Source organism: Podarcis tiliguerta (genome assembly GCF_965153285.1).
Source record: "Podarcis tiliguerta genome assembly, chromosome: 3".
NCBI lineage: Eukaryota > Metazoa > Chordata > Lepidosauria > Squamata > Lacertidae > Podarcis > Podarcis tiliguerta.
Window position 1 is genome coordinate 2,564,364 of NC_139536.1, and position 14,848 is coordinate 2,579,211.

Sequence of the window (14,848 nt, forward strand, 5' to 3'; positions counted from 1 at the left end):
CGTTGGGTCTCTGTATGCTGGGTTTGATCCTGCCTCTTTCCTCTGAGGAACCACGACAGATGGCTTGTGCAGCGAAATGTCTGCAGCTGGGTGGCTTCTTCCTGCTCCACATTCCCAAGAATATGTCTTTCTAGGTGCCACGTGGCTGTAGGTTTACTTCAGCAGGGCCTGGGTGGGAACATGCCAGTTTACTTGCGAGATCAGTTTATGCCAAATACACCCACTTGACTTCTTCGATCTGTGGAGCTGTCACTGCTGCAGGTGCCACCTGATACCGATGGACATTATGTAGGAAATAAATCTATTATTGTGACAGCATTTATCCTTTGGAACTCCCTGCCTCTTGAAATCAGGATGGTGCCTTCGAAGTAAACTTTTCAGTGCCTGCTAAAAAAAAATTATTGTTTTATTCTATTTGGGGCTTTCTGTATTCAGAAGGGGCTTATTCAGGTGTCCTACAGGAAATGAAATTCCTGCAAATCTGTTGTCTAAGGTTGTTAACAGAGAACAACTTAAGGTTTATGTACAGAGGTTGCAACTGGGTTGAACCACAGGTACTACAGGTTACATGGAAAGGGGAAGGATGTAAGGATATAGTTCTGTTCCACCTTAAAAGGAACAGGCATGACTGTTGTGTGTCATATGCCTGTTTACATTCCAGCACAGTCTGCTGGGAACTTCCGTTGCATATTGCTTTTGCTATATTGCTGTTTTGCTGGACATGAAGGGAAGCAGACATGTTTTTTCCTTTGTTCCTGAACTATGCCTAATAAACACCTGCAAATAATGCTTATACATGTCTCTGTCCGCCACTTCCGTTGTGAGAAGATTTATTCACTCTGCTGATAAGAGTGTGCTCAGCTTCTGAACGTGTTGGAGGCTCGAGTCATTGATTGATGATGTTCTGGGAACCGGAGTTCGTCCGGCTGCCGGCCGGTGGCTGGAGCCAGCTGGGGGCCTGCCTGATGCCCCCGTCTCCCCGGCAGCACCCCAACAGGGGTGTATAAATTTTATGAAATAAATTCTCCAGACATTTGGAGGAAACAAAACTCAGAAAGAGCTGTGGCCGTGCATTTCTGCACTGTGCAAGTCTCCAGACCTGGGTCCGAATTGAATCTGTCTCTGCTCTCTCCTCTAGCCGTTCTCCATCTCCCTTGCAAACAACCGAGAAGGAGAAAGAGAACCCGGCAGAACTGGCCGAGAGATGCCTGAGGGAGCTACTGGGCAGGGCGGCTTACGGAAACATCAAAAACGCCATCAAACCTGTCCTCATGTAAGTCCTCGACGATCCTGCGTTGCTCCCCATTGAGCTTGCCTCAGTGGTCCCATCGGGGTGGGGGGTCGGTTTGCCTAACCAGAAGAGCGGGGGGTTGTGGGATGTGATATATAGATAGCAGTCAAGTACAACATTCCTTGTTTTCCTAGAGTGGACATGCAAGGGGATGTTTGGCCCAGCCAGTCGGAACTTCCTGTTTCCTTCTGGGCTGGAGCATCCTTCCTCTTGCATGTGACTAGAGGTGGGCGTGACTTTACCTGTGCAGGTAACAAAAGCACAAGGCACGCAGCCCTTCTCCCTCTTTTTTCCATCTTCCTTTCGCCTTGTGAACTGGAGTGACTTCCAGTCTGCAGGCACTGGGATTAACCCCCCATATGGGGTAGATCCACATGTATATCCTTTGTAACTAAGTAGGCCTTCAGGGATCCATCTGTGAACTGAATGTGTGAGTAAACTTCTTTTATATACAGTCATACCTCGGGTTGAAGTAGCTTCGCGTTGCGCTCTGCAGCGACCCGGAAGTAACAGAATGCGTTACTTCTGGGTTTTGCCGCTCTCGCATGCAGAGATGCTCAAAATGACGTCACGCGCATGCACAGAAGTAGCGAATGACGTGGGTTGCGTTCTGCTCTGGATGCGAATGGGGCTCCGGAACGGATCCCGTTCCCAACCAGAGGTACCACTGTACTTTGAACAAGATTACGGCGTGTGTTTTTTCTTTTAAGAGGAATATAAGGGGACTTACCAGGAATCTAGTATTAAGGGGCTTAAACAAGCCTGCGACCAGTTATCCGCTGTGCGTTTAAGAGGGGAATGTAAAACTCTGCTAAGTTATAGAACTTGCTAGCGCCAATTAGGAAGGATATTAATAAACAATATATCCTCTCTTGCCTCCCTGAACATTCCCACATTTGGAAGAAGCAGGCGCAACTTCAGGGGTTGAAACCACAGGCTCCATCCAGATTCAACACTTTATGATTCTACTCATAAAGTAAATACTATTCTTAGCTGCATCAGTAGAATTTTTTTGAAGCCACAGGAGGGGAGAGTCGTGCTCAGATCTCGACTGCTGGTTTCCTGCAACCACAATTATCTGCCTTCCTGAAACCACCTGCCATGGCCTCTCGCCTGACACTCTGGGACCAGGGACTGTCCTCCAGATGCTCTGGCAGCTGTGCGAGAGAGCAGGAAATCCAGATGTTTGTTGGGTGCCTCTGCTAAATGGTGTCCTTTAAAAAAAAAATTATTAGAAGTTTTATAGTTACAAAAAAGAAGTATAAGAAAAAAAAAAACCAATAAAAGATTAACAAGCAATACATCGAGAATAGAAAGAGAAAACAATACACCAAAACAACAAAAAAGACAGAAACATTTAAAAACACATCCAATTTCCATATCTTTATCTTTCATTTACTTGTTTCCTCGACTTCCTCACACCTCCCTTTTTTGTATTCTAGTTCAAATTCGCTAATTCAGCAAATCCTTTCCCTCTTTCTCAATTTTTTGTTCTATAATTTATCTTAACACAGTCTAACTTTAAATTTTCCACTTTAGCCCATTAACAATCAGTTTTCACTTAATTCTTTATAACATTTCTGCTAAAAACCATATAATTTCATTCCAATATTATTCTAACATTCCTTAATTTTGCAGTATTTCTGTAAATATACTTTAAATTTTTCCAATCTTCTTCCATCGACTCTTCTCCCTGGTCTCGGATTCTGCCAGTCATTTCCGCCATTTCCATGTAGTCCATGCTAAATGGTGTCCTTTCCCTTCTTTCCCAAAAGCCACCTGGACAACCACACGTTGTGGGAGCCCAAGACGTTCGCCATCCGCTGCTTTAAGATCATCATGTACTCAATCCAGGTGAGAGTCGCTGAAAGAAAAGCTCGTCCGGGTTTTAGTTTGCCGAGGGGCAGAGCTCCTCTGCACACACAAACATACGTCGTTTCAACCCTGCGGGGTCCTGCGAATCCACCTGCTTCCTGGCGGAAGAATATAAAAGGATGCCTGGCATTCGAAAAGAGGGTAGAGAAAATTTGCCTCCCTCTTCTGCAACGCTAAAACTCACAAGCGTGCGATGCAGCCGGAGATTTGCTACAGACAAAAGAAACAGCTTCTTCTTCAGTGCACGGTTCAGCTGTGGAACTGCAGAAGGCAGTTGTGGGATATGATACATAAGAAGCAGTCAAGTACAACATTCCTCGTTTTCCTAGAGTGGACATGCAGGGGAATGTTTGGGCCAGCCAGTTGAAAACTTCCTGTTTCTTCCTGGCTGGAACATCCTTTGCATGTGACTGAATGTGGGTGTGACCTTACCTGTCCAGGTAAAACAAAAGGACAGGACAGGCAGTACTCTTTGACTCCATCCGTCATTGGACCAGCTTTTTAGCTAGAAATGCTCTGTTGGCTTTCAGGGCCGCAGTTGTCCCATTCAGGACCGGGGAGTCCCCCACACCTGCCTGCCCCCTGTAAACATGCATAGGTAAAGGTAAAGGGACCCCTGACCATTAGGTCCAGTCCTGACCGACTCTGGGGTTGCGGCGCTCATCTCGCTTTACTGGCCGAGGGAGCTGGCGTACAGCTTCAGGGTCATGTGGCCAGCATGACTAAGCCGCTTCTGGCGAACCAGAGCAGCGCACGGAAATGCCGTTTTCCTTCCCGCCACAGCGGTACCTATTTATCTACTTGCACTTTGACATGCTTTTGAACTGCTAGGTTGGCAGAAGCTGGGACCAAATAATGGGAGCTCACCCCGTCGCGGGGATTCGAACCGCCGACCTTCTGATCGGCACGTCCTAGGGCTCTGCCACACTAATATCAACTTGCCCTCAGTTACCAAACCATTTGGTTTCAACTATTGCACTCTAACCCCAGTTACATTGGCAACCAAGCCTTCCGCAGGGACTGTTGACATTCATTTCCCATATCTTACTCCCATATCTTAGATGCTGGATTTGAACTCTAGCCTTAACAAAATAGACATAGGCAAACATCCTGGCTGGCCATTGGTGCCAGATAAGATTACTTCTTCACATAAGGAAAGCATAAAGGTTACAAAATGCAAGCATGCAGGAATCATTCATTAATACATTCTGCCTAGAAGGTCAAATGCGATTAATATTGAAACCATTAGGACAATGGTATTTAACACCTGACAAACTAGCAAAAATGTATAGAATGAGCAGTCAAGCATGCTGGAAATGTAAAGTGAAAGATGGAGATTTTTATCACATGTGCTGGACATGTGAGAAAATGAAAAATTTTGGGGATATGATCTACAATGAACTGAAAAAATTGTTCAAACACACTTTCCCAAAAAATCCGGAAGCCTTTTTGCTGGGATTGATAGAAGATGAAATAAGAAATGCAGACCAGAGATTATTCATGTGTGCCACGACTGCTGCCAGAATCTTAGTAGCCCTAAAATGGAAAACTCAGGAATTGCCAACATTTAGAGGAGTGGCGGGCAAAAATGGTAGAATATGTGGAATTAGCAAAACTGACCCCCAGGAACTGTAAGCAAGAGGAAACAAAGTTCAGATGAGAGTGGAGTAAATTTGTGGGGTGCATAAGTAACAACTGTAGAAGTTTAAAGACTGTAGTAGGATTAAAATAAATCTTACGATGTGAATGATGTGTTATTAAGAATCTGCGAAAAATGAAAGATTAATATGAAAGCCTGTTGAAGGGAGGGAGGGTAGTCTGTGCTCAATAGAGTGTCAAGAAAGTAGAATCATAGAATCATAGAGTTGGAAGAGACCACAAGGGCCATCGAGTCCAACCCCCTGCCAAGCAGGAAACACCATCAGAGCACTCCTGACATATGGTTGTCAAGCCTCTGCTTAAAGACCTCCAAAGAAGGAGTAAGTGGACATACGATGGTAGAATTTTACTGTATTTATTTTGTTTTGTTTATGTTAAACAAAAGGGACGAGGGTGGCGCTGTGGGTAAAACCTCAGTGCCTAGGACTTGCCGATCGTATGGTCGGCGGTTCGAATCCCCGCGGCGGGGTGAGCTCCCATCTTTCGGTCCCAGCTCCTGCCCACCTAGCAGTTCGAAAGCCCCCTAAGTGCAAGTAGATAAATAGCTACCGCTTTATAGCGGGAAGGTAAACAGCGTTTCCGTGTGATGCACTGGCTCGCCAGAGCAGCTTCGTCACGCTGGCCATGTGACCCGGAAGTGTCTGCGGACAGCGCTGGCCCCCGGCCTCTTAAGTGAGATGAGCGCACAACCCTAGAGTCGGACACGACTGGCCCATACAGGCAGGGGTACCTTTACCTTTACGTATGTTAAAGAAAATTCAACAAAAAGCATCTTTTTTTTAAAAAAAAAAGAAACCATTAGGACAAAATCGAAGTCTGACACCCACATTTTCACATCGTCACGATCTTAGGTTCTTTTCTCCCCTCATCCCCTCTGTCCGTTCGCTCTTCCAGCCTCAGCACTCTCACCTCGTGATCCAGCAGCTTCTAAGCCACTTGGATGCCAACAGCAGGAGCGCGGCCACGGTTCGGGCCGGGATCGTGGAGGTCCTGTCGGAGGCCGCCGTCATCGCAGCCTCCGGATCGGTCGGTAAGGAGCCAGGGTGCGACCCCCAAGACGGTGCTGTCTGAGGACAGAGCGTTGCCTGCTCCCGGCAGATAAATCTCTAGCCACCCGCCTACTCCAAAGTATAGCAGTGTCGGAAGAATCGGGACAGGCCAAAGAAAGCCATTCTTTGCGTGTTTAAACTGTGGAACTCACTGCTGCAGTTTAAAGCCACTATTCTTATGATATTATCACTGGCAAGGCACTTATGAATCATAGAATAGAATCATAGAGTTGGAAGAGACCGCAAGGGCCATCGAGTCCAACCCCCTGCCAAGCAGGAAACACCATCAGAGCACTCCTGACATATGGTTGTCAAGCCTCTGCTTAAAGACCTCCAAAGAAGGAGACTCCACCACACTCCTTGGCAGCAAATTCCACTGTCAAACAGCTCTTACTGTCAGGAAGTTCTTCCTAATGTTGAGGTGGAATCTTCTTTCTTGTAGTTTGGATCCATTGCTCCGTGTCCGCTTCTCTGGAGCAGCAGAAAACAACCTTTCTCCCTCCTCTATGTGACATCCCTTTATATATTTGAACATGGATATCATATCACCCCTTAACCTCCTCTTCTCCAGGCTAAACATGCCCAGCTCCCTTAGCCGTTCCTCATAAGGCATCGTTTCCAGGCCTTTGACCATTTTGGTTGCCCTCCTCTGGACACGTTCCAGTTTGTCAGTGTCCTTCTTGAACTGTCAGAGATCAATCCCAGACAAATAAATGGGAAATATTGATGGGGAAGTTAGCCTGGAGAGGTATTTATAGTTATTTTTAAGTCATTTATTGCCTATCCATCCCAGCTATTTTTACAAGGACCTCAAGGTGGTGGGTTCGGTTCTCCCCACCCCTCCTCACTGAACCCCCACAATACCCCTGCGAGGTAGGTTATCCTGAAAGCTCGGTGACTTGCTCAAGGTCACGCCCAGTGAGATTCATGGGTGTGTAGGGGCATATGAACTCCGACGCTCTAACCACTACACCACGCTCCCTCATAAGACCAGAAACTGGGCTAAAAGTAACGAAGTGCAAGAATGGACTTAGTTGATGGACTATGCAGAATTAGATAAATTAACAGGAAGGATTCGAAACGTGCGGAGTCAGAGATTCTTAGAGGACTGGAGTAAATATATGAACTATTTGAAAAGTAATTGTGATGAACAGATTTACGCTTCAGGATCTGTCCTGTCTTCCGCTGCCTCCCACAGTTTGGTCAAACTCATGCTGGCAGCTTCGAGAACACTGTCCCACCATCTCGTCCTCTGTCGTCCCCTTCTCCTTGTGCCCTCCATCTTTCCCAACATCAGGGTCTTTTCCAGGGAGCCTTCTCTTCTCATGAGGTGGCCAAAGTCTTGGAGCCTCAGCTTCAGGATCTGTCCTTCCAGTGAGCACTCAGGGCTGATTTCCTAAATAATGGATCGGTTGGATCTTCTTGCAGTCCATGGGACTCTCAAGAGTCTCCTCCAGCATCAGAATTCAAAAGCATCCATTCTTGGATGATCAGCCTTCTTTATGGTCCAGCTCTCACTTCCATACATCACTGCTGGGAGAACCATAGCTTTAACTATACGGACCTTTGTTGGCAAGGTGATATCTCTGCTTTTTAAGATACTGTCTAGGTTTGCCATCGCTTTCTCCCAAGGAGCAGGCGTCTTTTAATTTCGTGACTGCTGTCACCATCTGCAGTGATCATGGAGCCCAAGAAAGTAAAATCTCTCACTGCCTCCATTTCCTCCCCTTCTATTTGCCAGGAGGTGATGGGACCAGTGGCCATGATCTTCGTTTTTTTGATGTTGAGCTTCAGACCATATTTTGAGCTCTCCTCTTTCACCCTCATTAAAAGGTTCTTTAATTCCTCCTCACTTTGTGCCATCAAGGTTGTGTCATCTGCATATCTGAGGTTGTTGATATTTCTTCCGGCAATCTTAATTCCGGCTTGGGATTCATCCAGCCCAGCCTTTCACATGATGAATTCTGCATATAAGTCAGGCGTCAGGTGTCGAGAAAGCAAATGGCAGAGATGGAGAGGCTTGTGGGATTTGATCAGAAATTATTGTCCATGAATTAAACCCAGTCAACGCCATGCTTTCATCACTGACACAATGGCTTGCTCCATATTTTGTAATTCCTCATAGCAACCCCACCTGACCCCCCGCACTCTGGATATTTGAACTCCTACAAGGGACCCCTGAAGGTCCTCTAGTCTGACCCCCTGCGCTGCGGGAATCGCAGGCGAGACTCCGACGCTCTGTGTGCTTCTTCCAGGGCCAACCGTGCTGGAGGTCTTCAACACACTTCTGAGGCAGCTCCGCCTGAGCATCGATTACGCCCTGACGGGCAGCTACGATTGCGCCATCGCCGGAGGCACCAAGATCATCAAGGAGCACGAAGAAAGAATGTTCCAGGAGGCCGTCATCAAGACCACAGGTAGGCCAAGGCTTTTGCTCCTCCTCCCTTTGAGCCAGAAAGGTCACAGCTCAGGGTCCTTTGCATGCAGGAGACTCCAGGTTCAATTCCCAGCATCGCCAGATATTCTTCTGCTCGAATTCCTAGAGAGTGGCTGCCAGCCAGTGTAGTCAACACTGCTATGAATGGACCAGTTGGTCCATTCAAACCAATGGTCTGGCTCAGGTTATATTTTTTATCGGAGAACTTCATCCGCACTTTCGGGAAACTGCAATGTGAAAGGCCCATGTCTGCGCATTGTTGCAGGAAGTTTGAACCTGGTAGATCAGGGGCCAGCAAAAAAAATTCAGCAGAGGGCCGGTCCATTGTCCCTCAGACCTTGTGGGGGGCTGGACTCTATTTTGAAAAAAATAATGAACGAATTCCTATGCCCCACAAATAGCCCAGAGATGCATTTTAAATAAAAGTACACATTCTACTCATGTAAAAACACGCTGATTCCTGGACTGTCCGCGGGCCGGATTGAGAAGGTGATTGGGCCAGATCTGGCCCCCAGGCCTTAGTTTGCCTACCCCTGGCCTAAAGCAGGGGTCAGCAAACTTTTTCAGCAAGGGGCCAGTCCACTGTCCCTCAGACTATATTTTGAAAGAAATAATGAACGAATTCCTATGCCCCACAAATAACCCAGAGATGCATTTTAAATAAAAGCAAACATTTTACTCATGTAAAAACACTAGGCAGGCCCCACAAATAAGCTAGAGATGTGTTTTAAATAAAAGGACACATTCTACTCATGTAAAAACACGCTGATTCCCGGACCGTCCTCAGGCCGGATTGAAAAGGCGATTGGGCCGCATCCGGCCCCTGGGACTTAGTTTGCCTACCCATGGGGTAGATCTATTGCATTTCTACGCAAGCAGAACCAGATTAGGAAGAATAAATATTAGGAAGAACTTTCTGAGGGCGAGAGCTGTTTGACCGCGGGACAGACTCTTTCATGGGAGGTTTCTAAACAGAGGTCAGAGAGCCAACAGTCAGGGATTCTTTCTTTCTTTTTGTTTAATTTTTTTGTTAAGGTTTTTCCAAATACAGTAAGATGTAGAAAACTTGATATAAATTTAAAAGAAACAGATGTAAGCAGCGACAAAAGAGAAAAGGGGAAAGAGAAAAGGAAGAGGAAAAAAGCAGGAAGAGAGAGAAGAACAGGAAAAAGAAACAAAAGGGAGAATGGAAAAAGAAGAAATAAAGAAAAATAAGGACTTCTGATTTTCCATCTATTGGTTACATAGAAAAAGGTTATTTAAGACATTCAGTCCATGATAACATCCCTCTTATACACTTTCCTTTAAATAAAATTTCTTAATATAAAGTCAGGGATACGTTAGCTAAGCATTTTCATTGCAGGGGGTTGGAGTAGATGACCACTGGGGATCCCTTCTGAATCTACAATACTGTTATTCTGTTGATTTCTCTGCCATCTGTGCTTATGAGCCACCTGGGGGTAGAGGGAGGGGGCTAGCAATAAAATCAATAGCAATAGATTTTAAAAATATTATAAAAATAACAATAATAATAATAACTAAGAACACGGGCAAGGCAAATGAAACAGTCAATGCATCATGCAGGCTGTAAGGACTTGAGTAAAACTCAACTGAGCAGCGGGACAAAGGACGAAGAATCAGAAGGGAGACTTGTGCCTCTACTGTAAAGTGAAAATCAGTATTAAACTGTTTATTAAGTTGCCTGCTTGGAAATCTGGGTGGGTTTCCTTTTGGAAATCGCTTATAGAAAAATCAGCTAGTTTGCTCCTCCGAGTTATCGAGAGACGAATCCTTAACTGACAGGTCAGAATCTGTCCCCAGAGGCACAAGGGTGAATCAGCTTCGCCCTCGTGTTGTCACGGTCCGGTTTATGGGCGGTCGAAGTCCTGGCAGAGGACGGGGGCAAGAGGGCAGGGTGGGAGCAGGAATGAGAGTCCAGAAGCCAGGAGTCCGAGGGTCAGGAAGCCAGGAGTCAAGAAGCCAAACACAGCAAGGCAGGGAACGTGTGGCTGTGGCAAAGAGCCGAAGGGAATTGCTGACCTTATATCCTTTCCCAGCTCTTGCCACCAGGTGCAGTGAGTTACCAAGCGGCCTCACCTGTGCGGCCGCACCTTGCCTCTCCAGAACAAACTTAGGAAGGCCCCAGTCCTGCGAAGCCCTACTGGTCACAGGGCCCGGCTCCTGCATGCACTCCTGACACGTATCTTTCTGGAGACAGAACAACCCCAGCCCAGGAGAAGGCTCAGGCTGACCCCGAGTAGCCCCACCAAAAATATTAGCTGGGGTGCAATGATTTGAATGGGTCTACGTTCAGTGCAGAGTTAAACTGTGGAACTCCTTGCCACAGGAAGCTCTGATGGCCACCAACCTGGGTGGCTTTAAAAGAGGATGAGGCAGAAATGCTTCTGTATCTCAGCACCTGGAAACTCCAGGAAGGGATAACGCTCTTGTGTTCGAATCCTGCTTGTGGGTTTCCCATAATGGGAATAATAATAATAATAATAATAATAATAATAATAATAATAATAATAATTTTATTATTTATACCCCGCCCATCTGGCTGGGCTTCCCCAGCCACTCTGGGCGGCTTCCAAAAGAATATTAAAATACATCAAACATTAAAAGCTTCCCTAAACAGGGCTGCATTCAGATGTCTTCTAAAAGTCTGGTAGTTGTTGTTGTTTTTGACATCTGATGGGAGGGTGTTCCACAGGACGGGTGCCACTACCGAGAAGGCCCTCTGCCTGGTTCCCTGTAACTTGGCTTCTCGCAGGGAGGGAACCGCCAGAAGGCCCTCGGCGCTGGACCTCAGTGTCCGGGCAGAACGATGGGAGTGGAGACGCTCCTCCAGGTCTACTGGACTGAGGCCATTTAGGGCATTAAAGGTCAGCACCAACACTTTGAATTGTGCTCAGAAATGTACTGGGAGCCAATGTAGTTGGCATCTAGTTGGCCACTGTGGGAACAGGATGCTGGACCAGATGGGCCTGATCCAGCAGACTCTTCTCATGTTCTTAACCCTTCCGTGTCTCTATAAATCCATCGGAAGTGCATGGGACAGGAGTTTCTACCACTGGAGGAAGATAGGAAGGAAGGAAAGCAGGTGCCTTCAGAGTTTGCCTTCATGCCGCCAGCAGAGGTCAGGATAAGCTTGGGAATCGCCAGAGTCAAAGCAGATGGGAGACAGAGAAAGAAGGGAAAGAGATGCCACTGGAGGATCATAGAAGGGAACCGCGAGGGTCATCTAGTCCAACCCCCGGCAATGCAGGAATCTTTTGTCCCATGCAGGACCCGAACCCACAACCCCATAATTCAGAATCTCATGGATTCTTTTGCATTTTAAGCCGCTAGGCTTTGCAGGAAGAAGAGTACAGTGGTACCTCTGGTTGCGAATGGGATCCATTCCGGAGGCCCGTTCACAACATGAAAAGAGTGCAACCCACAGTGGTGCGTAGGCGCATGCGCAGGTTGTGATTCGCTGCTTCTGCGCATGCAGGTGACGTCATTTTGCACTTCTGTGCATGCACGAGCGGCAAACCTGGAAGTAACCCTTTCCGGTACTTCCGGGTCGCTGCAGGATGTAATCTGAAAGAACATACAGTGGTGCCTCGCAAGACGAAAAGAATCCGTTCCGCGGGTCTTTTTGTCTTGAGGTTTTTTCGTCTTGCGAAGCAAGCCCATTGACGGAGTAGCGCTATTAGCGCTATTGGCGATTTAAGGGCTAAAAACGGCTTTTTAAGGGGTGGGGGATTAGCGGTTTTGCTGCTAAAATGCTTTTAGCAGCTTAGCGATTCAAAATAAGGGGTTTTGGAGCAAAAAAAATTCAAATTTTTTCGTCATTTTTCGTCTTGCGAAGCAAGCCCATAGGGAAATTCGTCCTGCGAAGCGCCTCTGCAAACGGAAAACCCTTTCGTCTTGCGGGTTTTCCGTCTTGCGAGGCATTCGTCTTGTGGGGCACCACTATAACATGAAGCGGACGTAACATGAGGTGTGACTGCACTCTTGAGTGCGCACACTAAAGGGGGGGGGGACTTTGTGCAGCATGCCTGCCCTGGTGGAGGTTAAACCTGGAGCCGTCTGAAAATTGTAGTGGGGAGTTGGGGAGGTCACATCTGGCAACCATTGTGCCCCTCGGGTTTCTGATAGTACCTGGGTAAAGGTAAAGGGTAAAGGGACCCCTGAGCATTAGGTCCAGTCGCGGACGACTCTGGAGTTGCGGCGCTCATCTCGCTTTACTGGCCGAGGGAGCTGGCGTACAGCTTCCGGGCCATGTGGCCAGCATGACTAAGCCGCTTCTGGCAAACCAGAGCAGCACACGGAAATGCCGTTTACCTTCCCGCCGGAGCGGTACCTATTTATCTACTTGCACTTTGACGTGCTTTCGAACTGCTAGGTGGGCAGGAGCAGGGACCGAGCAACAGGAGCTCAGCCCGTCGCAGGGATTCGAACCGCCGACCTTCTGATCGGCAAGTCCTAGGCTCTGTGGTTTAACCCACAGCGCCACCCACATCCCTAGTACCTGGGTAGATGAGTCTTAAAAGCCCTCTGTAGGCTATAGCGGCTCATTTACAAGAGGGAATGTTCAGTCGTGTCTCGGAAGTGAAACGGAATCCATTCCAAAAGTCCGTTCGACTTCCAAAATGTTCAGAAACCAAAGCACGGCTTATGATCCGGTGCAGGAAAGTCGGACGTACGGCTTCCAAAAATAGTTCGCAAACTGGAACACTTGCTTCCGGGTTTGCGGCATCCGGGAGCCAAAACGTTTGAAAACTAAGCTGTTTGAAAACCAAAGTACAACTGTGTTTCACATTAGCTCTGGAAGTGTGGACTCGATTCTGACCAAACTAAGCCTCCTTTGTGTCCGGGGCTTTTTTGACATGCCTTGTTTGCCAGATGTGAAGTCTATTGGCATTATTTTCCGCACTCCTACCCCTGTGCAACTGATCTGGGGGTCCTCTCTAAGCAGATGCCTTTGCTTCGCTCCACACCAGCACCCATTACTTCTGACATGGTTGAAATCTGGGCTGGTTCTTGGAGTGACACAGGGTTGCCGTTCGTTCGGCAAATGGAAGTTTCTTTCGGGTGCTCCTACAAACAGCTTCCTTTGCTCCAAAAATCGCCATTCTGAGGTTGAATCCTGACAAGACAGAAGTACTGTTTTGGGGGGACAGGAGGCGGGCTGGTGTGGAGGATTCCCTGGTTCTGAATGGGGTAACTGTGCCCCTGAAGGACCAGGTGCGCAGCCTGGGAGTCATTTTGGACTCACAGCTGTCCATGGAGGCGCAGGTCAATTCTGTGTCCAGGGCAGCTGTTTACCAGCTCCATCTGGTACGTAGGCTGAGACTCTATCTGCCTGCAGACTGTCTCGCCAGAGTGGTACATGCTCTGGTTATCTCCCACTTGGACTACTGCAATGCACTCTACATGGGGCTACCTTTGAAGGTGACCCGGAAACTGCAATTAATCCAGAATGCGGCAGCTAGACTGGTGTCTGGGAGCGGCTGCCGAGACCATATGACACTGGTCCTGAAAGACCTACATTGGCTCCCAGTACATTACCAAGCACAATTCAAAGTGTTGGTGCTGACCTTGAAAGCCCTAAATGACCTCGGTCCAGTAGACCTGAAGGAGCGTCTCCACCTCCATCGTTCTGCCCGGACACTGAGGTGCAGGTCCGAGGGCCTTCTGGCGGTTCCCTCATTGTGAGAAGCAAAGCTACAGGGAACCAGGCAGAGGGCCTTCTCAGTAGTGGCGCCCTGCCCTGTGGAACGTTCTCCCACCAGATCTCAAAGAGAACTACAACTACCAGACTTTTAGAAAACATCTGAAGGCAGCCCTCTTTAGGGAAGCTTTTAAGATTTAACAGACTACTGTATTTTAATACGTTGTGGGAAGCCACCCAGAGTAGCTGGGGAAACCCAGCCAGATGGCTGGGGTACAAATAAATTATTATTATTATTATTATTATTATTATTATTATTATTATTATTATTCTGCATCTGGGTTAAACTGCCCCATCTGCAAGCTATTTTTCATGGCAAAGTTAGCGGTGCAAGTTTGGACCGGGACCGTCGCTATTCCTGCATTGCAGGGGGTTGGGCTAGATGACCTAGATGACCGGGGTGGCCCTTCCAACTCTACAGTTCTGTGATTCTATGATCCTTTCCCCCCCATGGCTGGTGGGAGAGCAGGAAAACGACATCTTGTTGAAATGCTTCTGGCCTGAAAAAAACAATGCCCCCCTCCTCTTCTTGCCTCGGGCCTTTGCACCCTCTCTGCCCGCCTGCCTGTCCGTTCACCCCCCATCTTCTCTCCCCCCCCCTCGAATCTGGACCGTCTTGCATGCTCTCTTCCTGCTGTCTTTCTTTAGGTTCGTTTGCCAGCACCCTGCCCACCTATCAAAGGTCGGAGGTCATGCTTTTTATCATGAGCAAAGTCCCTCTACCTTCTCTGCATCACCCTCTAGACACGGGCAAAGCTGGGTGAGGACACTTTTTCTCCTTCTCCCCCCTTTACCCCTTTTTCCTTCCGACTGGT

At 47.7% G+C, this 14,848-nt stretch overlaps 1 protein-coding gene across 9 annotated transcripts in view; it reads left to right on the plus strand.

Moving 5' to 3' along the window:
- EFR3B (EFR3 homolog B) overlaps positions 1 to 14,848 on the plus strand; it is a 124,669-nt gene that overhangs the window by 86,324 nt on the left and 23,497 nt on the right. For all 9 annotated transcript variants that reach the window (XM_083432581.1, XM_083432578.1, XM_083432580.1 and 6 more), the window contains 5 exons: positions 1,139 to 1,273; positions 3,067 to 3,145; positions 5,720 to 5,855; positions 8,130 to 8,291; positions 14,682 to 14,793. In XM_083432581.1, coding sequence (XP_083288707.1) covers positions 1,139 to 1,273; positions 3,067 to 3,145; positions 5,720 to 5,855; positions 8,130 to 8,291; positions 14,682 to 14,793 — 624 coding nt within the window. The remainder of the gene's footprint in view (positions 1 to 1,138; positions 1,274 to 3,066; positions 3,146 to 5,719; positions 5,856 to 8,129; positions 8,292 to 14,681; positions 14,794 to 14,848) is intronic.